The sequence below is a fragment of the Antedon mediterranea genome, chromosome 2 (assembly GCF_964355755.1).
Source record: "Antedon mediterranea chromosome 2, ecAntMedi1.1, whole genome shotgun sequence".
NCBI lineage: Eukaryota > Metazoa > Echinodermata > Crinoidea > Comatulida > Antedonidae > Antedon > Antedon mediterranea.
This window is the reverse complement of record NC_092671.1, coordinates 3,593,732-3,619,956: the sequence shown is the minus strand read 5'-3', so window position 1 is coordinate 3,619,956 and position 26,225 is coordinate 3,593,732. Positions and strand designations below refer to the sequence as shown.

Below are 26,225 nucleotides of genomic sequence, written 5' to 3'. Positions count from 1 at the left end.
GTGTGACTATTAAAAGTACTTTATTACCTGACACCCTTTTAAGCCTAACATGCGAGCAATTAGGTCTTTTTATAACTAACAATAGTTGACATGTATCGGTAGACGTGAAATAATACAAGCTGAAATTAACCACCAATTATCACTAGTGACCTGAACCGAAGTGTGACAGCTACAAATTTTATCATCGGACGCCTAACAAAGATTTGCCCAAATTTAAACAGTTGAAAAGTTATAAATCACTCAAACTTCGCACGCACCGAAGCAAGATTACAAAATTGACAGTTAACTTCGATTCAGGAAGAAAAAGGTGAATATTTTAAGAGCAAGATTGACTGCTCAACAGATACTCATTGTTACGCATCATTCTAAGAAGCTCTAAAAGGTGAATATTTTAAGAGCAAGATTGACTGCTCAACAGATATTCATTGTTACACATCATTACGAAGAAGCTCTAACTTTAAAAAAAAAATTTCTTTGTACATTATATTCAAGTTAGTACTAAATCTATAACAACTAAAAAGAAATGGCAGAAACAGTAGAATGGGGTCAAATTGAAAGGAATCGGTCAGTTGAATTGATTTGATTTTTAATTTCCGAAATGAACTTATGAAAATAAAATGACAAAAATTACAGAACAATGTAGAAAGTAAAACTGACAGATTGTCAAAAGCGCACTTTCCTTTCTAAATATAAATAATACGAAATTTTAAATAATTTACGCAAAGAAACATTTTAACCAGTATACTGCTGCGTTATTCCCAAGGTTATTTTAGAAAAAGAAAGTTTTAGAAAAAATGAATACATTAAAATACAGAGGGCGGCATTTTAAATAGTGTCATTAACTGCAGATCAAAAAAGTTTGCAAACATTGTGTCATAGGATGGCGCTGTTTAAAAAATACCAATGGAAAAAGTTTTGGAAATGAGTGTACATAGAGGGTGTTCTTTAAATATTACTTGATATCAAAAGTTCCTTTCTATGATTCAACAATATTAACTTTGAACGAAAAATAATGGAAACTTGTTAAAGAGGGCAGCAAAAACATTTCCAATCATCGCGTATAACTTCAATATCTTCAGTCTAAAGAGGGCAGTTTGCACAAATTGCTCGAGTTTAGTCAAATTTATAAGCAATGGAAATTGGGGTATTTATATATCAACTTAGGCCTCAAGACCTGTACTGCCTTGTACTGTCACCAGTTTCTCTGAGACAAACGTGTAGAAAATCAGATATCAAATTAAATATTTAAATGTATATATAAGTGGATTTAAGCACGAGTAGTGATCCTGATATTTGTAAAGATATTTCAGTAGTTTGAAGTGTTGTTGTTGTTCACACATCTATCGAATTATGTATTAAATAAGATGGTCCTCTATTATGCAATACTTTGATGATACGTAGCTATAATAGTTACTACATGTCTATAATCAGCAGGTTTATCAAAATAACATATTTTTAGGCCTATATAATATTTTTGTTTATGATTAAGATTTTTTTTCTCTCTTTTGCTATAGATATATTACGTCACCATGGTATTCCGAAATAAAAAGATGAATGAATGAATGATTAAAAGTGTTTTTCAAGATTACCCGAGAGATGACCCGGCACCCGGTACACTTTTGTTTAATGCAACATATCTTAATCCTCAGTCAGAGATGATTTTCTTTTAATTAGACAGGACATATCGATCATATGAAAAATGACAGGGGGCTAACAAAACATATTTTGTAACAAACTTAGGAAACAAAGGGAGAACAACGTAACGCATCCAAAGTTAACTTAAAACACAACCTAAAAAGAAGTGCAACCCAGATACAGACATCTGAGGAACCAGTACCATAATCAATGGAGATCTAACATTCGAGATGAGATCATGCATTCTGAGATACAATGAAAGAAACTTCATGTGGAAAGAGAGTTTCCAATTCACTCCGTGTCAGCTCAGTAGTAGGCCTATTTAGAAAGGTAATGAAGCGGTACTTATTCTACTCGACTACTCCGCAGCATTTGACACTATCAATCATGATTTATTATTTCAACGTCTTCATAAAAGATACGGCATAAGCGGAACCGCATTGAAATGGTTTATTTCATATTTTGAGAATCGTAGACAAGCAATCATTGTGGGTGATTCGATGTCTGATGAGTTCGCTCTACCCTGGGGTGTACCACAGGGATCCGTAAAAGGTCCACTCGATTTCATCTTATACACTGGACCACTCAGCAACATCATTGATTCCCACCCGGAAGTTCGTCATATGATCTATGCAGATGACACTCAACTATATTTAATCATGAAACCTACACATCACTCTGAATCTGTTAACAGCCTTGAATCATGCATTGCAGATGTTCGCTCATGGGCCATTCAAAATAAACTCATGCTCAACGACTCCAAGACTGAAATGATCCATTTTCATTCAAAGTTCCGTGAGGCATCATCATTTCCTTTGGTCCATATCGGAGATACTAGTGTCTCTACCTCCAGCTCAGCCAGAAATCTAGGCGTCCAACTAGACAACAGCCTCGGTTTAAAAGAACACATTCGTAATGTTTGCCGTGGTGCTTCCTTTGGAATTTACCAGATCGGCCAGATTCGTAAGTACCTTGACAAAACATCAACTGAACGTCTTGTTCATGCTTTTGTTTCATCTCGTCTGGACTGTAATAACTCGCTTCTGTACGGCCTACCAACTTCTTATCTGTCTCCTCTTCAACGAATCCAAAATTCCGCCGCAAGACTTATCACTGGCACTAAACGACATGAACATATTTCTCCCGTTTTACGTGACTTACACTGGTTGCCTGTTGATCAGCGCATTCGTTTTAAAATCCTGTTGCTGACATATAAGGCCATCAACGGATGTGCTCCAGCCTACATATGTGACATCATTACTCCGTCAACCAACTCTTCGCTTCGTTCATCCAGCAGACTTCTTCTAAAACCTGGACCCCGTTCCAGAACTCGGTTTTACGGTGATCGTGCTTTCGCTGTCGCAGCCCCAAAACTCTGGAACACTCTACCACTCGAAATACGCTCATCAAAATCTGTTATCACATTTAAAACTAAACTCAAAACTCATCTCTTCAGAGAAGCATAATCGCACGCTACTACTTGCACTGATCTTGGAAAACACAGCGCTTTGAAACCTTTGTCTCTTGCGCTTTATAAATGTTATTTATTATTTATTATACTCTACCACTACTACTGGAGAGGTCACTCTATTCTGATTGGACTCACAAAGCAGTGACTGCTGCAGATGATGAGTTCTCAACCGGTAGGTTGACTGTACACAAAGTAGGTCTACCACTAAATTAGTGACCACACTGGAAATACGCCACCCTACCAAATAATAATCGTCATAGAACAGGTGTTCGGTAAAACATGGATATCTACTACGATTACGGATCTCTACCACTTTGTCACCTGTCCAGACCGCGGATATGAGTCATTTTTACTTACCAGCTCAACTGTAAACATCGGCACGCAAGTTGGATTGGTTAAGCGACGCATTAATTTTACCCACTCTTTTCCCGCGTGACCTTGTCCAAATATAGTCTGTACATTCGTCATAATACAGTAGTTTGAGTGAAATAGTAAAATACCACTGTGTGATAGGACCCAGTGGAAATGTTCAAAGGTTAGCGCACTTTTAAACTTTTAGAAATAAATTAATTTTAGACGGATGGGTTCAGTTCAAACTATACGTGACGGGATATTCACCAAATCGAATGGTCTCATCAACATATTACGCGTCGATACGTGATAATATTTAGGTATTTTTGTTCGTAAAGGATGTAAAATGAACATGACTTTAACATGCCCAAATATCCAAGTTCGGGTATAATAATTAATATTATATTTAATATGAGCCTATTCAAAGAATTGTGACGGTGAGTTATGAAAATGAAAAAAAAATATATATATATATATATAATTTTTTTTACATAAATTGACCCTTTCTGACTCAGTCAATGAACGCCCTAGATGAGTCACGTGTTACAACCATGTTAGCCAATCTACAATTGGATAGAATCTGGAGGACTTGAATCCTTTAATCCGAAAATTATTGAAACTTAGCAGGTAAGAAATCTCCTGTTTTCATTAAGCAGAGAGTGTGAATGCATTTAGGCCTACAAGTCTGTATGTTTCCGCAAAGCCATGTTTAAAAGCATTACTTTAATAAGCGCTCGAAATCCGAAAACGTGACTCTGATAGCATTTTAACAATGAGTTTAACATAAATAATATTGGTAAGGCATGTCTCCTAGCCTACTTTCAGACGACTGACTCACTTCTGAACCCCAAAATAATTATTTCACAAACGCTTTCAAGTCTTTAAATCCAACTAGTAACAGTAATTGAAGGAAATGATTAATATCGAAATGTCGTGGAAACGCGATTAGATGTTGCCAAACGCGTCTGAACATAGTATAGCGTACATTGCGTGCATTGCCAACAAAATAATGTCACTCAATATCTAAACTCATTTGAAAGTGTTAGCACCAAACTCGTTATTAAACCTTATTCTAATTTAACTGAGTTGTTTATACAAAAAATGAATAAAGAATTATATAGTTAAGCCAATCTTGACGTTTGACCTCAACATTTTGACATGTTTGTCAGAGTCAGTTATTATCTGTACACTCTTTCATTTTAAACGCCTAAAATAATTATTTTAATGTTCACTTTAACTCCTTTTGTAATTCATGTTACTTGTATGGTGAAATAGGAAAAATGTAGAACTCTTCCTTTGTGGCATCCATATTCAGGGGAGACAGCTCCTATATTAAGGGGGGGACAGCAGCCTCCTATATTCCAATATTAAGGGGAGGGGGGAGGGACAGCTCCTATATTCCTATATTAAGGGGCGACAGCTCCTATATTAAGGGGGGGATAGTTTTACGTGAAAAGAACGAGAGGCAATACATGGTTTAACCCTACGGCTAATGGGTCCTAAATGTGTCCCCTTATATTATGTGGATCTCTTTTAATTATGTTGTCGCTTAACATGTCTATAAAACACAATATCAACTCGATAAGCATACTGCTATGTCATCAATCCTACACAGCAAAATTCTGATTCTTGTTTTAAGAAAAAAAAAACTTGTTTCAAGCAAAATATTTCTTGAAACAAGTAAATTTTGACTTGTCCGTATTTCAATACTTTTTGGCTTACCAAGAATCGTAAAATTCTTAACAAGAATCACACAAATTCTTATCAAGAAAATTATTCTTACCAAGAAATAATACTTTAAGAACAATATTCTTACCAAGAATTTAATTGCTTTTTTCATTCTTGTTTTAAGCAGTATCTGCCTTAAAATAAGTAACAATTTATCGATTTTTTAAAATAGAATTCTTGTTTCAAGCAATATTTTTCTTAAAATAAGTAAGAATATTCCGATTTGTATTTTTTTGAATTCTTGTTTCAAGCAATATATTTCTTAAAATAAGTAAGAATATTCCGATTTGTATTTTATAGAATTCTTGTTTCAAGCAATATATTTCTTAAAATAAGTAAGAATATTCCGATTTGTATTTTTTTGAATTCTTGTTTCAAGCAAGATATTTCTTAAAATAAGTAAGAATATTCCGATTTGTATTTTATAGAATTCTTGTTTCAAGCAATATATTTCTTAAAATAAGTAAGAATATTCCGATTTTTATTTGTAGAATTCTTGTTTCAAGCAATATTTTTCTTAAAATAAGTAAGAATATTCCGATTTGTATTTTTTAGAATTCTTGTTTTAAGCAATATTTTTCTTAAAATAAGTAAGAATATTCCGATTTTTAATTTTAATATTCTTGTTTCAAGCAATATATTTCTTAAAATAAGTAAGAATATTCCGATTTGTATTTTTTGAATTCTTGTTTCAAGCAATATTTTTTTTAAAATAAGTAAGAATTTTCCGATTTGTATTTTTTAGAATTCTTGTTTTAAGCAATATTTTTCTTAAAATAAGTAAGAATATTCCGATTTTTAATTTTAATATTCTTGTTTCAAGCAATATATTTCTTAAAATAAGTAAGAATATTCCGATTTTTATTTGTAGAATTCTTGTTTTAAGCAATATTTTTCTTAAAATAAGTAAGAATATTCCGATTTATATTTTTAGTTTTCTTGTTTCAAGCAATATATTTCTTAAAATAAGTAAGAATATTCCGATTTTTATTTGTAGAATTCTTGTTTTAAGCAAAACTTTTTTTAAAATAAGTAAACAAGAAGTCTATCAAATAAAAACCAGTAAATGTTTACTTATTTTAAGAAAAGTATTGCTTGAAACAAGAATTCTATCAAATTAAAATTCGTAAATTCTTACTTATATTGGGAAAAAAATTGCTTGAAACAAGAATTCTATAAAATATAAATCATTAAAAATTTATTTTAAGAACGATAAATGAATACTCATTTTAAGTAATATTTTACTTAATAAACAAATAAATTCAAGAATGTTATAAAACATAATATTAACAATACTGTTATTTTCATTAAGAACTACAATTTACATGACATTAGGTACAATAATATATACAACTTCTTTAAAACAAACTTGTTTTTATTAATAATAAAATGCCATCAAAAGAAAACTTAAAAACATTAAAATGGTAAAATACAAATTTTGTAAAATTCTTCTCCCGAACCTGGGCTTTAAACTATTAGGTGTCTTTAAATTTATTAATGTATACTAATGATGATTCAACAGCCTTTGTCAAGTGTACAGGTGTGTTTTCATCACAAATCACTAACTGTTAAAGGATAGTGAGGCCTACTTCTTTTCATTTTGGATAATCGAAATCCAGAAGGTAAAAAGTGGAGAGGAGAGTAACTAGAGCCTCATCTAATTTTGCTTTCTTTGTAGTTAGAATTGTTTGCTAAACTTTAATGTAGGCCATTTCTGTGTCCAAAAGCAATACCGGCATATTACCTGATCGGCGTGAAGACCAGGATTCTGGATCTTTATTCATGTTCCTAAAAATGAAAAGAGATTAATATAGTTTTAGTTATTACTGTATTTAAAATATGTGTAACATCATCAACTAATTGGGTACGGTGTGGTTTTAGAGTCCAATATCTGGGGCGGTAAACACAAAAACATGACGCAATATTAGAACGGTGGTAAGAATAATTTTACATTATAAGACATAAGGGTGGGTGGAATATGCATTTGAACTTTTTAATCACAAACTTTGCCCTGTTTATACCGATCCCAAAGACAGGCCTGGCTGTATCTATTATTTTTAGTTAAATTATTAGGGTCTAAATTTATTTTTAATATTACTATTTAGGAAGACAATACGCAAAACGGTGCTCAATCCTGATTGATGTTTTTATTCCGTATCAATGTTTATAATAACAATCATACAATTAAATGTAAATTTTGTTTAATTGTTTGATTTTAATAAATTATTGTAAACATAGTATATACCTCAAATTTTAAGCTAAGATAAATTTGATTTTAAAAAAACACTTTAAGATATTTTTTTTTAATGTACATAATGTTACTTGTATTTTAAATTTTAAAAAACACTAAATACCTTCAAGGTCGGCAGACTTTTTTTGATGAGTTTTTCCCAACAAATATGTTTGACAGATTTGACAACATATGGGTTATCTTTGAACCTAACCAAAAATAACAAATTGAAAACTTTATATTATATAAATTTATTTAAATCAGTGGAATAATGTATGGACATAAACTTGATACATGTATACTGTAGCTCAAATTTTTAATAATGTAGCCTACAGTTTTGTAGGTGGTCAATGTAAAAGGAAGGGGAAAGGGTGGGCTGGCCAGGAGAGCATTAATATGTCAAAAATTAATATTCATAAGTCATTTATTTAATTTTAGTTGTCAAAGGGAGGAGTGCATGACACTAGCTTGAGTCGAACCAAGCTGTTAAAAATACGTACACAATATGTACACGTATTTTCCTCACTACCATTGGTCCATTATAAAACTATTTATGAATAGTTAAAAGTACAAAAACATACACTGTACTTACCAGATGGAGGACTGGTGTTTCTCTTTAAAATACCAAAATAAACTATATTATTCCCTTCTTTGGAAAAATTTGCTAAGCACTTTTTTAAAAAGCTTTCTTTTGTATTTCATTCCTCTTTGCCTAGTAATAATTAGTATCCTTCGAACTTCTTCAACTACCTAACAAATAATTTAAGATATTGTAAATAACACAGTTTTTTAAAAAGAAATTTAATATAACAATTTTAGTTATGCAGTACGTATGTTTTTTGTTTGTTTTTTTAGTATGTTTTTTTTAAATTTAGAGTTAAAAACATAAAGTTTCAATATCGATGTGATCACTTCGGGGATTACTTAGTGTGTACAATTAATTAAATATAAAGAAGTGTTTTTAAATGTCATTATATTTCTCATTGGAATATGTGTATATAATACAGTATAATCCTTCGTAGATATTTCATGGCTACATTACAAAATAACTGTTACATTATAATTGTATTATCTATTATTAGGCCTTCCTTATACCTAGCTGAAATAGGTCCGACAATATTTGTCCCCTCTGTCAATGTCTGAACTAAAATGCTAAGCTAAACCTATACACCTATCCGTCAGTACAGGCATAGTAGTAGGCTAGCCTAGACCTACTAGTTCCAGGCCTACAGTATTACTAACTAGGAAGGAGCCTAGGCTAGGCCTAGACTGCTGGCAGATTAAAATATAATTATTAGGCCTACGAACCTGTTAAAATGTTGGCCACTTCTTCATCTATTTCTCGGATCTTCAACAAAGCGTCTTCCTTCGACATTATATTAGACTAATCTTACTAGGCCTATTGAAGCATTTAATATATAAATTGCGATGAAAGGTGTCTTTTACTTACAAACTCTAGATTTTGAATGATTACTTTAAAAAACCGTTGGCCATGATCCCACCGGGAGCTAGGTCATCGACCACACACAGTGTTGTTTTTCAACTATAACCAAAAATTTATCGCTGGCCTTTTACCCAGAATGTATAAGGTCATTATACTGCTCAACGTTAAAGCATGGAGGTATAAACCTCCATGGTGGTTAAAGCAAATCTATAAAACGTCTGGACCAACAGTAATACGACAGACAATAATAATGACACATGTTTGTTGCAGTCCGACAAAAAGCGATAAGTTGGTGCCAGTAAACTGAAGTAGGTACAGTATTTGCTACCCTATTTGCTAAGGCATTATAATTCAATTCATAGAAATACTCCAAATTTTCGAGTAACATGTGGAATTGGTGGTTTGCTGCCCGGCAAGCTTTGGAATTTACAATTCGTTTTACAAGCATGTCATAAGACGCCATTTTAAGGACGAGTATAACAATCGGCAACCTCCTGCAGTTGACGATGGAAACATCAGTATATAAGTATGCCTGGAGAAAACGAGGATGCCAATTGAGGATGAAGTAGAACTAGGCCTAGACTAGGAGACTGACGAAGTTAATGAAGAAAAAAACTATTATAACGGGGATGATTTATCAACTGACGATCTAAGTAGTAGTGATAATTCTAGTATTGTTATACTGTTAATGATTGTTTAATATTAATATATCTTGTTGATGCTCAGCAAGAAGGCCTACTAACTAGAGGATGAACAAGCAGATAATAGTATAAAAAATGCTGATTTCTTTCTACTAAAATTAAAGGAGAGAAACAAGATTCCACAGGTAAGCCATTTTGCTTTAAAATTACAACAATTAGGCCTATGCATTTTAAACTATTTTTTATTAGAGAAATACGTCTATTTCCTAGGCCTTGCTGGTACTGTTATTATACAGGACTATTAGCTATAGTAACTATAGGACTTGGGTACTAGGCCTAGGCATTATACACTCTAAGTTTATGTTGCATTTTTTTGTGACCAATTTCATTGTTACAAATAACATTTTTTTTGTTAGGCTGCATAGCTCCCCAACTAAAGCACAACTTAGTTTTTAAACATATTAAAACTTGAATATAAAAAATATTAAATCAATATTATTTTCTTTAGGTTGCAGTGCAATCGATTATTCAAAGCACAAACAGTTTGATTACCCAGATTCTTTCATCAGTTGAAACTGAAGTGCTAACTGCTCTACCGTTGTGTGAATATAAGGATATTGACAATCTATTTTAAGTAAAACATTTCTCAAAATAAGTATTTTTAAGAATATTAAAATAGAATTGACTTCAATTCAAGCAAAAATAGTCTTGATAGGATATAGTATGATATTGACTTCTTATCTTAAGTAAACCATTTCTCAAAATAAGTATTTTAAAAAATATTGCGAATCTCAATTTAAGCAAAAATAGTCTTGATAAGATAGTATGATATTGACTTCTTATTTTAAGTAAAACATTTCTCAAAATAAGTATTTTAAAGAATATTGCGAATCTTGATTCAAGTAAAAATAGTCTTGATAAGATAGTATGATATTGACTTCTTATTTTAAGTAAAACATTTCTCAAAATCAGAATATTGCGAATCTGAATTCAAGCAAAAATAGTCTTGATAGGATAGTATGATATTGACTTCTTATTTTAAGTAAAACATTTTTCAAAATAAGTATTTTTTAAAATATTGCGAATCTCAATTTAAGCAAAAATAGTCTTGATAAGATAGTATGATATTGACTTCTTATTTTAAGTAAAACATTTCAAGAAATAAGTATTTTTAAGAATATTGCGAATCTTGATTCAAGTAAAAATAGTCTTGATAAGATAGTATGATATTGACTTCTTATTTTAAGTAAAACATTTCTCAAAATAAGTATTTTTTTAAATATTGCGAATCTCAATTTAAGCAAAAATAGTCTTGATAAGATAGTATGATATTGACTTCTTATTTTAAGTAAAACATTTCTCAAAATAAGTATTTTTAAGAATATTGCGAAACCTAATTTAAGAAACTTTGTCTTACCTAGAAAAATATTTATTGTTTTAAGTAATTTTTAGAATTCATCAATCTTGATTTAAGAAAAATTATTCTTGATAGGGATAAATATAATATTGATTTCTTATTTAAGTAAAATACTTTTCAAATTAAGTATTTTCAAATCTTGTTTTAAGCAAAACTATTCTTAATAAGAAGAGAATGATATTGACTTCTTATTTTAAGTAAAATATTTCTTGTAATAAGCATTTTCAAGAATATTGCGAATCTTGATTCAATTAAAAATAATCTTGATAAGGGTAGTGTGAAATTGACTTCTTATTTTAAGTAAAATATTTCTCAAAACAAGTATTTTCAAGACTATTGCGAAACCTAATTTAAGAAACTTTGTCTTACCTAGAAAAATATTGATTGTTTTAAGTAATTTTTATAATTCATCAATCTTGATTTAAGAAAAATTATTCTTGATAGGGATAAATAAAATATAGATTTCTTATTTTAAGTAAAATACTTTTCAAATTAAGTATTTTCAAATCTTGTTTTAAGCAAAACTATTCTTAATAAGAAGAGAATGATATTGACTTCTTATTTTAAGTAAAACATTTCTTGTAATAAGCATTTTCAAGAATATTGCAAAACTTATTTTAAGAAAATGTGTCTTTTCTAGAAAATTATTTCTTGTTTTAAGTAATTTTAAATCTTGACAAGAAAAAAAATACTTATTTTAAGAATTTTTTCTTAAAACAAGATTTTTTTTTCTTGCTTAGAATTTCAAATTTTGCTGTGTAACATTTTGTCCTTGAAGTCAACGGAAAAAATCATCTCTCAAATGTTGTATTTATGCTAATCAATTAGGTCTAGAAAAGTGTTTGAACAGTTAAAACATCGTGTAGAAATTCCCCCGGTAGAAACTGTCAGGTAACATGCACTCGCATCTGTTATGTAAAACATTCTTAACTTTGAAGTTACAGTCAGTACACGATCTTGATTACGGAAAGATTCAAGATTATGACTTATGTTATGTCCTTATTATTTCCAAGGACAAGAAGCATCACATTTATATTCTGCTATATCTTGATTAGCTACAAAAGATTGCATATTCTAAACATGTCACTTCTCTGTCACCCAAATTACTATCTAGCCTTCGACTGGTATACTATCTCTATCACTTTAAGGCATTAAGTTTGGGGATTGGCCTAAAGATTGCTTCTCACTTGGACACGCAACGACGTAGACTGACCAAGCAAGTGAATTGACCAATTACAAGCGTTAGTTTGGGTGATGCATCGCCTCGTGATTGGTTGGTTACTTGTATTGCGCTTACGTAAATAGTGCATAGATAATGCGCATGCCCGGTGATATGCAAGGACGCTCGAGTTTTAGAACGCTAGAATTGATTACGCTCGAGTTTAGTACGCTGTGCTAGTTTCTTTTGAAGATCTGACAAATTCATAACATCCCAAAGCATACGCAATGCAAAGATTTATATACATTAGCCTAGCCTAACCGATGCCATTTATGTTCATGAACCATGAATCACAAGCGATATCATGATGATCCGTCGCGTGCGAATGTTCAAATCACGAGCATTGCGTGTACGTTCTTGTATTGCGTTCTAATACTATCCAAACTTTACACTTAACCTGTTTAAACTCTTATAAAATTGTCAACATTGCCAACATGTAAATTATTTTGTATTGTTTTTAGACAACTTCTAATGAATGTTGTAAAGTGTACCAATTGTAAACTTTTTCTCCTAAATCACGAAGGTTAAGTTAGTAGAATTGAAATAAGTTTATTAGTTTGATTGGCTTCTGACTGTTTATTAACCACGCGTAGGCGTTTCTGAATTTTCCAGATGTTTGCAAAGATATTATAAATAAATTACTTGGTGAGTTCCAGAACAATAAATCCAATTTATGTCGTTTGATCATGTCACAAATGATTTCTGTTCCCCAAATGCTCTATTTATTTCTGTCATACTTTGACACATTCCTTTAAAGGAGTTCGCTTGTTATATATTCGTTGATTCGATTTGCGATAATGTATGTATTGCCTACTAATTTTCTGTTGAGCTTTTGAATAAATCAAACGTTTCGTAATAGAATTTAAAGAATATATTTCTTTAATGCGTATTTCCCCTATTAAGGGGCACTTTGTTTACCCAAAAGATACGTTTTCCCATAATAATCCCTTGAACAGTGTTCCAGAGTAGTTGTTCTAATGCTAATGTCTCTCTCCAATTGAAGACCACTTTTGAGACTCATGTTTTAGTGGTCTAGAGTAGCTTTGGTCTCTAGAACGAAGATGTGCACACTGTTGTAAGTTATTAATATACAGTACTGGTAATGATTATTAGGCACCGAATATGGAAAGAAACACTTGTTTCTCAACAAGATGATTGGTGACATTTTAAATAGGTCAAATACAGTTTCAACTAAATAAAGCACATTTTAGAGATGGGCTGAACGTGATAAATTACCTCAAAGATCTTGTCGTCTACTTGACACGTCTTCCGGCGACATTTTGGGCAACATGACCCTTCTTCAACAACTTGTTCGTTCACACTACATGGTAATGTATCGGGACATACTTGTCTGTGACACATAAATGTAGTATCCTGTAAATAACATGTTGTACATACACGATTAAAATTGACGTGTGAACCACATATTTCACACTTTGTTACATCCATTTTTCGATAAACAAGTATAATGTACTTACTATACACGTGCAGCGCGTACATTTATCTACGATTATGACCTCTCCATCTTCGAATACATCGGTTTTATAAATACATTTATTCCCTAACTCGAACACCCTTCTTTGAACTTTGAAAGAAATAAGAAAATTAGATAATATTAGATAAAAATTAATAAATTAGAATATACTCGTTAAGACGTACAGATTCAGACTTACAATTGAACAAACTCTTTGTTTGGCAAAAAAGGTTTTTCAAAGTTTGCCAGTTTAGAGCAATTGACAAACTTTGGCAGAAGTTCAACTATAATCTACAATAGTAAACGTCACCTCATTTTTTGTTTGAACTCGTTTTCTGTAAGTTTGCCGAAATTTTTCAACTGATCTTTATTAGCAAAATTAGAAGAACTGTTCATGACAAACTCTAAAGTTTGCTCGAGTTTGCCAGTGTTTGCTAGTGTAGACTTTCTACAACTTGTTTTCTGAAGTTTGTCAACTGGTATACACAAGCAAACTTAGGAAAGGTTTGCTCGAGCTAATTAGACTTTCTGAAAACGTGTTTTCTGCAGTTTTCCGAAGTCAACTGGTCAACACTTTAGAAACTTTTCTTGACAAACTCGAGTTTGCAAAACGTTTGCCAGTGTAGACGTGTTATGCCATACAGTACCTTCTCGACAAACTAGTTTGCTAAGATGTTTGAACTTAGCCAATGAAATCATTCATTGTAGGCATGTGAAGGATCAAATGTATCAGAGACTAGTTTTCAATAACAGTGGTGTTTTTTCAATCGTTGAAATATGTTTTATTGTTCGTCATTCAACTCATTGAAAATAATCTCCCCTATTCAACTTAAACATTTATGATTTGTAGACTAATATAAATACAAATATACAAAAATCATGAACATGAACAATTTAGGTAAAAATAAAAACAATAGTATCGAAAACAATGAGTGTTTGATATCTTTATGGGTAACCATGATCTAATGTACGTAATGCGTTTATTGTTGTTATGCGCCCTTTTTAGTAATTACTACGACATCTATTTATAAGGTATGATAAGCAGCAACTGTTACTTAACTTGTCTGCACGAATTATTTTTTCTAAAGCAGTTATGAAAAATTGGGGCTTTAGCCTTGAGCACAATTTATACAATTACCAGACTCTTATTAAACGCCTGTTTCTGTCGGATGTTTCACCAAAAAACGACACGAAAATGAGTATCATTTCATTGTCGAATTATCAATTTGCGCAAAATAAATTACCGTTACAGTCGAATGTTTGTTTAATGTACGTGTTCGAATATGAAGTAGAGTATACAGTACCTATACATGAAGGGCAACACTGCCCAGGCTGCGTACGTTGGTGTGTGTCTGGGCAGGATAATACCGGGCAGACCTGCCGCGTACATTTTACGTTTTTCCCCTGAAGAAAAAGCACAAAAACCATTATTTACACGGGTATATTATGTATTATTATGATCTATCCAACAGCGAATGAATTTCACCACTTCATGTTGGCTATGCACCATTAAAATAAACAGTTGATGGGTAGGTCGGTCTGTTGGTCCTTTAATTATTTGAATGGTTTGATGGGATAGGATAGAACTGTAGGATAATAATAAGAGGAGATGTGTATAAAATATGAAAGGAGTATTGAAGGAAAATCCATAACTTTGATAATTTAATTAAATATATTTTCAAAATACAACAGGTTATTGATGTTGCGTTTACCTCACATTTGCATTGAACGCATGGATTGTCTGACGCGGTGAATGTCTCTCCGTCTTGATGTCGGGAACCATCATATATACAACCTGTGAAACATATTAAAGAACATTTAAACATTAAGAATTGATTGATAATTTTGAGAACGGTGAAGACATATTGTAGGACCAAAACACGCATCAATCTGTTTACACTGGTAACAAGCAAACATTCTGTCTGTCGCTTGTGATTGGTCAACGCTTGCGAAGCGAATTACCTTGCGTTGAGTCCTAATGGGAACCAAGTTTAAATTTATAATTGTTTTCTCTGTTTTACCTATTTGTTGAATGTTTATTTACAAATAAACAATGTTTATGTCAGATATAGCCTATTTTTAACTATAAAAAATGTTTTCAGGTAGGTCTACGTCTCGAGTTGATATGAGTTTTAGTAGATTATTGTATCAATCATTGCCGTCGCTGTTTACCCGGCTAATTATAGAAAAATGTATTTAATTTGTATTGTTGAGCGACATATTCTATAGAATATACAGCAAAAATAAAATAAAAAACGTACTTAAGCACGAATCATTTCATACGATTTGAGATTCCACATGCCATCAATGCGAAACGCGTAGTCTGTTTCAAATCCCTAGCTAACACTGTTCGAATTTCTTGTAATTTTAAATATCATTAAATTAAATATTTTCTTTTCTTTATTTAGGATAAATCTTCTGGGGATTAGTACACGTCATGTGTTAAACGTCAACATTTCCCGGTTTATCAATTGTCCAGAGAATATCTTGTGAGTTTTAAACTTGTTTTAGACCCAGGTCACGAAAGCACAAGGGAAAAACGTGTCAAAAATTTCAAATAAACAACATAATACATCGATGTAAACATATGATAGATAATAAGTTACAATACCCAAATGCGCATGCGTTGAAAACCACCTCTAAAAACGGTTGATGTAGACACGCGACGCGCGCATTGACGTGTTGATGTGGTGTATGCGTTTATGTATAACAATCAACGAAATGAATTACAAAATGTCGACTTCCTTGTGCCTAGCTTGCACGAATAAACACATATAGGCCTTTACTTCTCAGAGAAGAGAAAACAAATTTGAACGCATCTTAAAGATAGTGGAATCTTCTGTGAGCTCACTCAAGGGTGAATGCCTATGTTTTTTTCACCCAGGAAAACACCACTATTCAATTGAACTTTTATTTCAGACATAATGATACATTAAAAAACAAAACAAAAAGAATTGAATTTTGTAACAACCATCAACAAAATGTTGAATATCAGTTTGGCAATTTTAACTATAAGCAAACACTAAAGTCACAGAAATTATATTTATTGTGATTTTTTTTGTGCATTGTGAATATTATCATCAATTGTTGGCCAATTGTATGACTAATTGTTGCTTTGTATAATAAATAATAAATTCAACTTTTGAAGAGAGGCGATTTCGACAAATTGAACATATTATTAAAACATGTTTCCCTTAAACGACCTGGCAAAGTCCCACAACGTAATTTGATAAGAACACAAAACAAGAATTATCACGTGATCAGAAATGACTGAAATTATTATTGAATTTTAAAGTTTACTGTGTCCTTAGTCATTGATACCCAAATGAATTCGTACCGTCTGGAACTGTATATTTATTCTGGCAATAATATACGGTTGTAACTATAGGCACTAATTGGTTCAAAGATAACGCAAGGCATATTGGGTGCCCGTTTATACACCTGGACGATGCTAGGGCAGTGGTTCTTGTGTCGTTCCTAAGGCCACGGGAAATATCACGATATTCCGTGGAGAATCACAATATGAGTCAGATAAACAGTGATGATTCAGGGGTGCTGATAATGGATATTAAGCACCTTCGAGTACACCCTGTGACATTCTGAGTTGGCCCAATTATGCGAGTATAAACAAGTCGGGCATTTACTATATGTAAATGCAGGGTCTGTTCAGTCTTAGTTACCAGTTGGTTTCATCTATTTCATGGGACAATTTTATCGTTAATTTTGATGGGTATGTCACAAACGTATACCCAGGCAAACAAATTAGCCCGAATAGGCCCACGTTGAGAAAACTTGATTTGATTTGATTTATTTCGGCATCAGTACATAAAATATCACAGACATACAATTAAAATTGACAAATATAAAAATACCAATATAAAACAAGGATGCCAAGGATAACTCATAAAAGTCCTCTACGGACTTGTTTCCAATGAGGTCCTTTGAAAGAACAGCAAAAAAGACAAACAAAGCAACATAATAAAAATGACAAAAAACAGCAAAAAGGACAATCGAAAAAAGAAGAAGCGCTAATTAAATAGTTTCTAGAGCTAGTGAACGTTCCTGTAGATACTTTTTAACTTTACTTTTAAAACAACAAACAGTTTGTGATTCCTTAATGTTAATTGGTAAATTATTCCATTCTTTAATAGCATTGTAAAAAAAGGTCACATGTGCCATTGGCTTGATAGTTGGGATTCTAAAATTAAAATTGCATCCCCTAGTATTGTAATTATGACTGTCTGAAATTCTAATAAAACGATTGCATAAATAAGGTGGACAACAATGATTATATATTTTAAAAACATGACAGGCTCTAAGAAATTCGACACGGTCTTGGACTTTTAACATACCAACGTCGTTTAGCTGAGATTGACCAACATGAGATCGGGGACCTAACTTTTTTATAAAACGAACCATTTTGTTTTGAGTCGTTTGTAATTTTGATTTTAAATTTTTATTTACCGTAGAAGACCATGAGCAAACCGAATAATCGAACATCGGTTGGATTAAAGCAAAACTAAGAATTTTGCGACAATGTGAATTAAGAAATGATGATTGTCGGTACAGAAATTTCAGTCTGCCGTTTGCTTTGTTTATAACAGAGCGGGCAATGACGTCACCTGATACATTTTGGTCAATCTCAATACCTAGATATTTGATAGATTTAGATCCATTTATAGTCGTTCCAAAGCAATCAATATAGAATTCGTTTACTTTGCTTAATCTACGTTTAGAACCAAACAGGATGCATTCGGTCTTACCCATATGAAGCGAAAGTTGATTGTCGATCAGCCAATTATTGCATGATACGAGATTGTTTTGGAGTTTAGATTGGATTGCGATTGGATCTTTATGGGAGTAAAAAATTGCACAATCGTCAGCGTACAAAACAACTTTACAATCACTTTCGATACTAGATGGTAGGTCATTCACGTAAATAAGAAACAAGAGAGGACCCAAAAGGCTACCCTGGGGGACTCCACATCCAATCTCAATAGAGTTTGATTTGGTACCTTTAATATCGAAAATCTGATTTCGCCCAGACAGGTACGCTTGAAACCAACCGATAGACCGGCATCCTAGATACTTAAGTTTTTTACACAAAATATCATGATTGACCGAGTCAAAGGCCTTTTGGACATCGAGTAAAACCATACCCGTAAATAAACCATTTGACATTTGAAGGTGATCTCTAAGATGGATAAGACATGTGTCGGTAGAAAATGATCTACGAAAACCGGATTGATGATCGTAGATAAGTTGATTCCTTTCAAGGTAATCGGAAACTTGTATATAAACCACCTTCTCCAGAATTTTCGAAACTGAGGAGAGAATGCTTATAGGTCTGTAATTGTTAGCCTCAGTTCTGGAATTCTTTTTATGAAGGGGCGTGACTTTTGCGAGTTTAAAATCCGAGGGAATACGTTCGTATTTAATGGAGAGGTTAATTATATGTGTTATAGGTATTTTAATATTAGGAGCTCCGTCTCTAAGAAATTTTGCAGGAATCTGATCAAGGCCTACACTTTTAGATGGGTTGAGATTTCTCAATTCCTCTTCGATAAGGCTCTCGTCAATTTCTTCGAGAGAAAAACCAGAAACATGTTTGATTTTGCTATTATAGTAATTTTTAAAGGCATTCGAACCCACACTAAAAAGGTTACTGGGAGAAGGCAATTTCTTCATTAAATCGGAAGCAATATTTGCGAAGTATTTATTGAAATAATTTGAAACTTCGCTTTCATTATGGCAAAGATTCCCATTAACATCTGACGAAACAGTGCTACCCTTTTGTGGCTTATTTTTATATCCCAAATCTTTAAGGCATTTCCAGAGTTTATTGGGATTATTTTTGTTAACTTCTACCTTATTTAAAAAACATTCAGATTTTGCTTTCTTTATGTCCTTTTGTATGCGATTACGTAACTTACGAAATGCATCGTAAAGGTCTGGCCTATTTGGGTTATTCTTGAACTTATTTAATAGCGAGTCTCTTTCTTTTATGGCACTTAATATTTCCGGTGTCATCCACTCTTCAGATTTTTGTTTTAGGCGCACCTGTTTGAGAGGAGCCATTCTGTTTATAAGAGACAAAAATATTTTTTTAAAAGAGCACCAGGCAAAGTCCACATCTGATGAATCGAGAACAGGCGACCAATCAGATTGTGTCAATTGCTCATTAAAAATATTAACATCGTAGTTCTTAAGTGAACGAATTTTGATAGTTTTATGTTGGTTAAATTTATATTTTAAAGATTTACGAGTACAAAACGTTAGGCTGTGGTCACTAATGCCTACATGGATGACACCCGATTGCAAAATTTTTTGCGAATGGTTACATATGATAATATCTAAAACTGTTGATGTATACTTAGTAATTCGAGTTGGTTCCTTTATCAGATGGGTAAAGCTAAAAGTTTCAAGAGTTGTTTCTAACATTTTGTATATTGATGCAGATTCATTTTTCAAATTAATATTGAAGTCACCAAGGACAATAACTTCGACATCTGGTCGAATAGCAGCCAATATATTTTCAAACGAGTCAATAAATAGCTTATATGATTGACTTGGTGGACGATAAATTGATCCAACAACAATAGGACGCGTCCTCGGAAGCAAAATTTCCATCCAAATTGATTCAATACTTCATATCCAAAAAGACCAACATATGCTAAATACTTGGCTTGGCGTGCAATAGTTACTGGTCATCAGCAACAAACATACTAATGCCACTCACCACAGAAAACAATATAGGCCTATTAACTTAACATGATAATTTAGAGTACCGCTGTTTATAATTTTTTTAAATGAATTGTTTTAGGCCTAATAACACTGTGTCAGCCAAAAATCTATTCTTAAAAGCTGATTGAATCAAGGAAGATTAAAGTTATTGTAATTTTACTATTCCCATGATTGAATGTAGAGAAAATATCATCGTCATTGTTTAATAGTCTATTATTTTCTGCAGTCACTGCAGTGTTGTTTGTTTCTTAGTAGTTTGATAACAAACGTGGTTGCTTAATAAGTTACTTACCTTCACAATAAGGACAGCATTGTCCTTCAATATAAATAGGATTATTACATAGATTAAAACACTGCACTCTTGATGCGGTCACCATACTTTCCTGAAATAAAAATTACAACAAACTAATTAAATATGAACGATAACGAGTTCAAAAATAAATAATAATTATATAATATTTTAAAAACAAACAGTAAAACACTTTCAAAGTTTCAAACGGACCTGACATTGGAATTGTTGGCAGGAATTGGACGTTGGAAACCAAACATCACCACTTTTATAATGATCGCCATTAAACGAACAACCTGCGAAATAGAAAATAAGATACTGGGTTTGATTGAAGGCATAATATTGATATTTAAAATGTTTCCTGTGAAAACAAAAATGAAGAAACACCATTTATGCCCGATATATCTTGAACTTATTAAACAGTACACAAAAAAAATAAGAACCGCGACTATCAAAATTAAAGCGCCACCGCCAAGTAAGTCCTGCGCACTGAAACCATAAAACAGTTTTAAATAAGCGTTATAACAAAAGTGCGGCGTTTATCAATCGTTCACGGTAAACGTAGCATACTGTAAGCGCCGCCCCGCACACTGAAACCTAAACAAAATTTGTAATGGCAGCGCGGCGTTTATCAATGGTTTTACGGTAAATGCAGTAAGCGTCGCCCCCGCACTAAAACCTTAAAAATATGGTGTAACCACAGCACGGCGTTTATCAATTGTTTTACGGTAAATGCAGAGTGGTTTTTATGAATTTTATTTAAAAGTTCTTGACTTGTCATCAGAAGAAATATTCAAATTTTGTAAAATCATGGCAAGTGAATCCTGTCTACTTTTCCCATTAAATAATTCATTAAAATGTAATTCAGAGATCACCTCTCTCTTGTACACTAGTTGTTTGGGCGTTTCGCGGTTTAATTTCAATACTGCAACATCATGTTAAACATGAACGTTCGTCGGTAAACTTTTGTAAAATGTGCGGTTGTCATGGTAATGCTTGATCCACGCATCATTTAAATGACAGAAAAAACTCACTGACTGCTGTCTAAAAAAGATTTAAATCACGTCAATTTTTTTATAATTGAAATTTCCAGTGATTTGTGTTCTTCTTAGATTTGCAATGTCACTTGGGAACGAGCTGAAGTTTATAACGTGTGAATGTTTAAACAACACCACTGGAAAAATATCGATAAATTAATGTTAAATAATGTTTAAATGTCGGATGGAAGACTATAGATACTTCTGCTTGACAAGTTCATGTACTGGCAATCTAATAGTAAAGCACTTAAAATTAAAATTTCACTTCTGCATTTAAAACACATGGCACGGTCAACCTTCACGGCAGCCGTGAGTGGTATTTTGTCATTTGTCTATCGGCACGTTGACCGTGCCGATAAATTAGAGAATAATGGAAGCGCTTTGCTAGAGCTACCGGTATCGGAGTTAAATTAAGGTGTACCTTAAACCTATCGAAGTTATATCGGAGTTAACGAGATACGAGAGTGGGCATACAAGACTCGTCGTGTGAACACAATCAACTTTCTGTTTGATGCAGTAAATGATGTACGCATACTGTATTTTGTCCACTGTGGAGAATGTATGATGCGTTTAAGTTAAACATGACGCGTTAATTGCGTTTGCAAACGCGTCAACATAATGTTTTAAGAAAAAGAAAAAACTCACTTTTACACTGGGTGCAGCACTGCGTATTCGGATTGCTAACTGCCAACGCACATCCGTTTAAATCCGGACATCTTTCTTTTCTACAAACTATTTCTTTATTCTGTATACAAAATTTTCAATCAAGATTTTAATTATTTACAAAATATTGAATGCACAATTCTAACATAGATGTTATAGGTATTGTACAAAATGGTTACAACATTAAATTATTCTTCTTACTTGAATCTAACGATTTGCGCAATTCAAAACGTTGCGTTTTAAATTGTGGAAATTGTTAAAATAGTATATAATAATGATTTATATTCCATACATTTACCATTTTATTATATAATATTCTTTAAGAAAATAATTGAATTCATATCATACAAAGTAAATATGTCGCCCTCTACATTTATTTCTATGTTCTAAGTTGGTTCTAATGCTCTGTCTGCACTATCAAACTAGTTTGACAAAAAAAGTGTGATGTGCCCAAATATGGTAGTGTTATGCCCAAATATAGTAGTGATATGACATCATGTAAATATATTATAAGAAATGTTGTCACATAAAGTTTGATAGTGTAGACAGAGTTTTAGGCGCATTATATCACTTTATCGATGTAAAATAAGTAACTCCATATCCATTCATGCTATGTGGGTTAATAATTCATTACAAATATTCTGTGTAAAGATAGATTCATTAAAAAAATGTAGCACACATTTAAAAAAAAGAAGTATGAAACATTTGTTGTCTAGTTTGAGAATGTAACTCACATTTAACAGACATCCTGGGAAAAGCAAACACACATTTATTTTCAATTAATGACAAATTAGTGGGCGTATCGATGGTACATTATGTCAGGCCTAGTATTTATAACATTTTTTTTTAAACATTTTATATACAGAAGTATAACAAGCAGTATACATACAATGCACTTTAAAAGACATCCCTCTCTATGCGATTATGGCCAGTAAAGCCGGCCTATCCCGTTTTCTCAGTAAAATACAATATCGTAAGTGAAAATGATAATGTATAAATGTAGGCGTTACAACCTGCGGGCTGCCTGAATTGCAGATTATCAGTGCTGTATCTCCACAAACGACAAATTAACACAGTATCACAGGACCATTCGGTAATACAGCATCTTATGTGCATCACATTTGGTGGCTGTATCATGTAACGATAGATTAAGGATTAGGTTGTAATGCTAAATCACGGAATTTTCACTGAAGAAATCTCGATACAAAAGTATCTATAATTTAATCGCAAAATGACACTCCGACATGGACATTACTCGATGCATGCTGTCCCTGTAAAAGGGTGTCACATTGAGGCTAGGCCTAAAGATGACCCGTCATTTGTACTTTTTACTAATTTTCCTCAGCATCAAATGGCATAAGTCTACAATTTAAATCGCACATATCTTTAGTGGTTATCACGGAACGATTCAATTAAGAATGATAATCTAATTTTGAAACGAAAGAAACTGGTCAATCAGACATGTAACGAGGTTTGCACCGGGGTTATATTCGTAATAAATAGAATGATTCAGTGGTATTTTAGCATTTTTGTGGCTCAGGACGGACACAATTGAAATAAAAATAATCACAATAATGCACAGTTTGCCCACTTTATGGCCTAAAGGCTTTAAACAACGAACTAATAACACAAACGTACATATTATATTCTGTTTTCTTTTGTTCTTCTTTGTGTACCGTTTCCTGTTCAATCAATACTGCTCTATTCTAAATTCTCAAATTACGTTATTTTTATATTGATGACTGTAATTATTTTTTAGTATTGATCCATGACATGCCAACGCCGCCAATATTATTTTGAACAGTTAGAATTATGTTTTTCTTACTTAGAAAAATGTTTTAAAATGTTGTTTATTTACTTGCTTTTTTATTACTTGTTTCAATTATTATTTTCAAGTTGATTATCTCATGGAGAGATACCGTTAACTTGTTTCTTCGTGATTTATATCTTGAATTTTCTATGTTTCACATTAGTCCAAGCGCGTCCTCTGTCGTTTTCTGTATTTTGAATTTCGTTGAGGTTCAATCTGAGCGCATGCTTTATTTTAAAAGAAAGATTTTAAATTGTCTCATTTTGCCGACGTGACCCATCAACGTTTATTATAACAGTATAATTGTAACCAAAATTCAGAATTTTGTTAAATTTCCTTTATCTATATAACTATACACAATACGATTACAAGGACAATCAACTGTAAATTGATGGATTTGTGTGAAAATATAGAATATTTAGGTAAAAATTACTTGAAGTTAATATACGGATTTGTGGTTTTATTTGGAATTTTGAATACAAACGCAATGATGCGACAAAAGTACTGGAATGTGAGGATCAACGGGTTGAATTTTATCTGCTACAGGTCTTTTAGCTGAGGTTTAATACAATACTTAAAAGTCACTGAAGCACGTAAACTGTAAATCAAGTCACATTATTGTCTATTTTGTTTTTAAATGTGTGAAACTTTCGCTTAACGTTTAACTGGAAAAGAAATCTGAATGCTGTTATGAATTGATAATAATGTTAATATCTATTTTGTATAGCGCCATTCCATCGAATTCCCGGCCTCATTTCGAAAGATGAAAATTACTATATAGTCTTGGTCCATGGGGCGAGTGAGTCGAACTCTTGCCGGGGTATGGGACGGTTCCACGGACACTTGGATACGACTAGGTTTACATAATTCCATATAATAGATAGATATTTAATGCACTGAATATTTGGCATTCATTTAACCAATAGGTAAGTAGGGACTAGGGTAGCGATTCTTATTTGCGCTTTCTTAAAAAATTCATTACATTAATATATTGCTAAGGTTATGTTCGTATTTTTTTATGAGAGGAAGATTTTGAAAAGGGAGAGACAGTTATACGGATTTTTAATTTATATTGTATAATTATTGCACGTAGCATCACAGGACGTCTGCAGCATCACAAGACGTTCAAAAAGTCGTCCAATATCTCTTTTGACAGCTTTCTTCTTGTTGCCAATCAAAAGTTTACTTTGCAACATCAAAGACAAAACAAGTAAACAGTCACGCGTGTAAATGCGTCATTTATTGATGACGTGTGAATTAATTAAGTCCTTCATTATCATTAACTTAACAACATTTTACGTGAAGTGCTGTCAATATAGTCATAAGATTTTTACATCATAAAGACATTCGTCAACGTGACATATGCTTGAATTTGTCGTGACGTTCTGTACATGTTACTATACAAACATACGAATAAGTATCAAATGGCCCATTGAATATATAAAAAGGATCTATCACATCCAAAAGTATACCATTATAAGGCAATTGTTGTCACATTAGTTACGGTATAATTATGTATGAAGTGCTAACGTTTTATGGCATTATTTGTCCAGTGATCATAAATAAATTCCGCGATCTCCATAACATAGGTCATATATATTTAAGGTTGGGGTAGATACAATGTCACATGTGACTTTTCTTTTGATACCAGTCGTAAGCGATTCTAGACATATGACGTGTGTGATAAATTACTGATACTGGACAAATTGTAGATATGTCCATACAATATGGTACCTTGTAGAACCGACTGCATTTTTACAACCAAAATAAAACAACAGTATGTTGAAAAAGAGATATTACAATCACACTTTTGCAACGAAGCAACATAACCTTTTAAGCTCTGTTTACACTATCAAACTTTGTGACAAAAACATGTGATATGCCCATACATCAACATGATGATGTCATGTCATGTCCATATATGGGCACATCACAATTTTTTTCAAACTAGTTTGATAGTGTAGACAGAGTTTAAGAGCATAATACTGAATTGAAGCAATCTAATATTGTATTGAATATTTATTTAAATTGATTATTTTTACTGGTTTTACTGTCCATGTTCTGGAATATTA

General features: G+C 32.4%; 1 protein-coding gene and 1 long non-coding RNA gene across 2 annotated transcripts in view; both read right to left on the bottom strand.

The window, feature by feature from the left end:
• Positions 1 to 15,451, bottom strand: part of LOC140040094 (BMP-binding endothelial regulator protein-like) — a 47,338-nt gene extending 31,887 nt beyond the window's left edge. Inside the window, exons 1-4 of the mRNA XM_072085770.1 lie at positions 15,323 to 15,451; positions 14,915 to 15,014; positions 13,615 to 13,721; positions 13,373 to 13,510 (exon numbers count right to left, since the gene is read on the bottom strand). Coding sequence (XP_071941871.1) covers positions 13,373 to 13,510; positions 13,615 to 13,721; positions 14,915 to 15,014; positions 15,323 to 15,436 — 459 coding nt within the window. The 5' untranslated portion in view covers positions 15,437 to 15,451. The remainder of the gene's footprint in view (positions 1 to 13,372; positions 13,511 to 13,614; positions 13,722 to 14,914; positions 15,015 to 15,322) is intronic.
• Positions 6,485 to 8,912, bottom strand: LOC140040095 (uncharacterized). The gene is made up of 4 exons (XR_011842688.1): positions 8,862 to 8,912; positions 8,008 to 8,161; positions 7,540 to 7,624; positions 6,485 to 6,973 (listed from the first exon to the last, which is right to left on the bottom strand). It is a non-coding gene; the product is annotated as an uncharacterized lncRNA (long non-coding RNA).
• Positions 15,452 to 26,225: the final 10,774 nt, after the last annotated feature.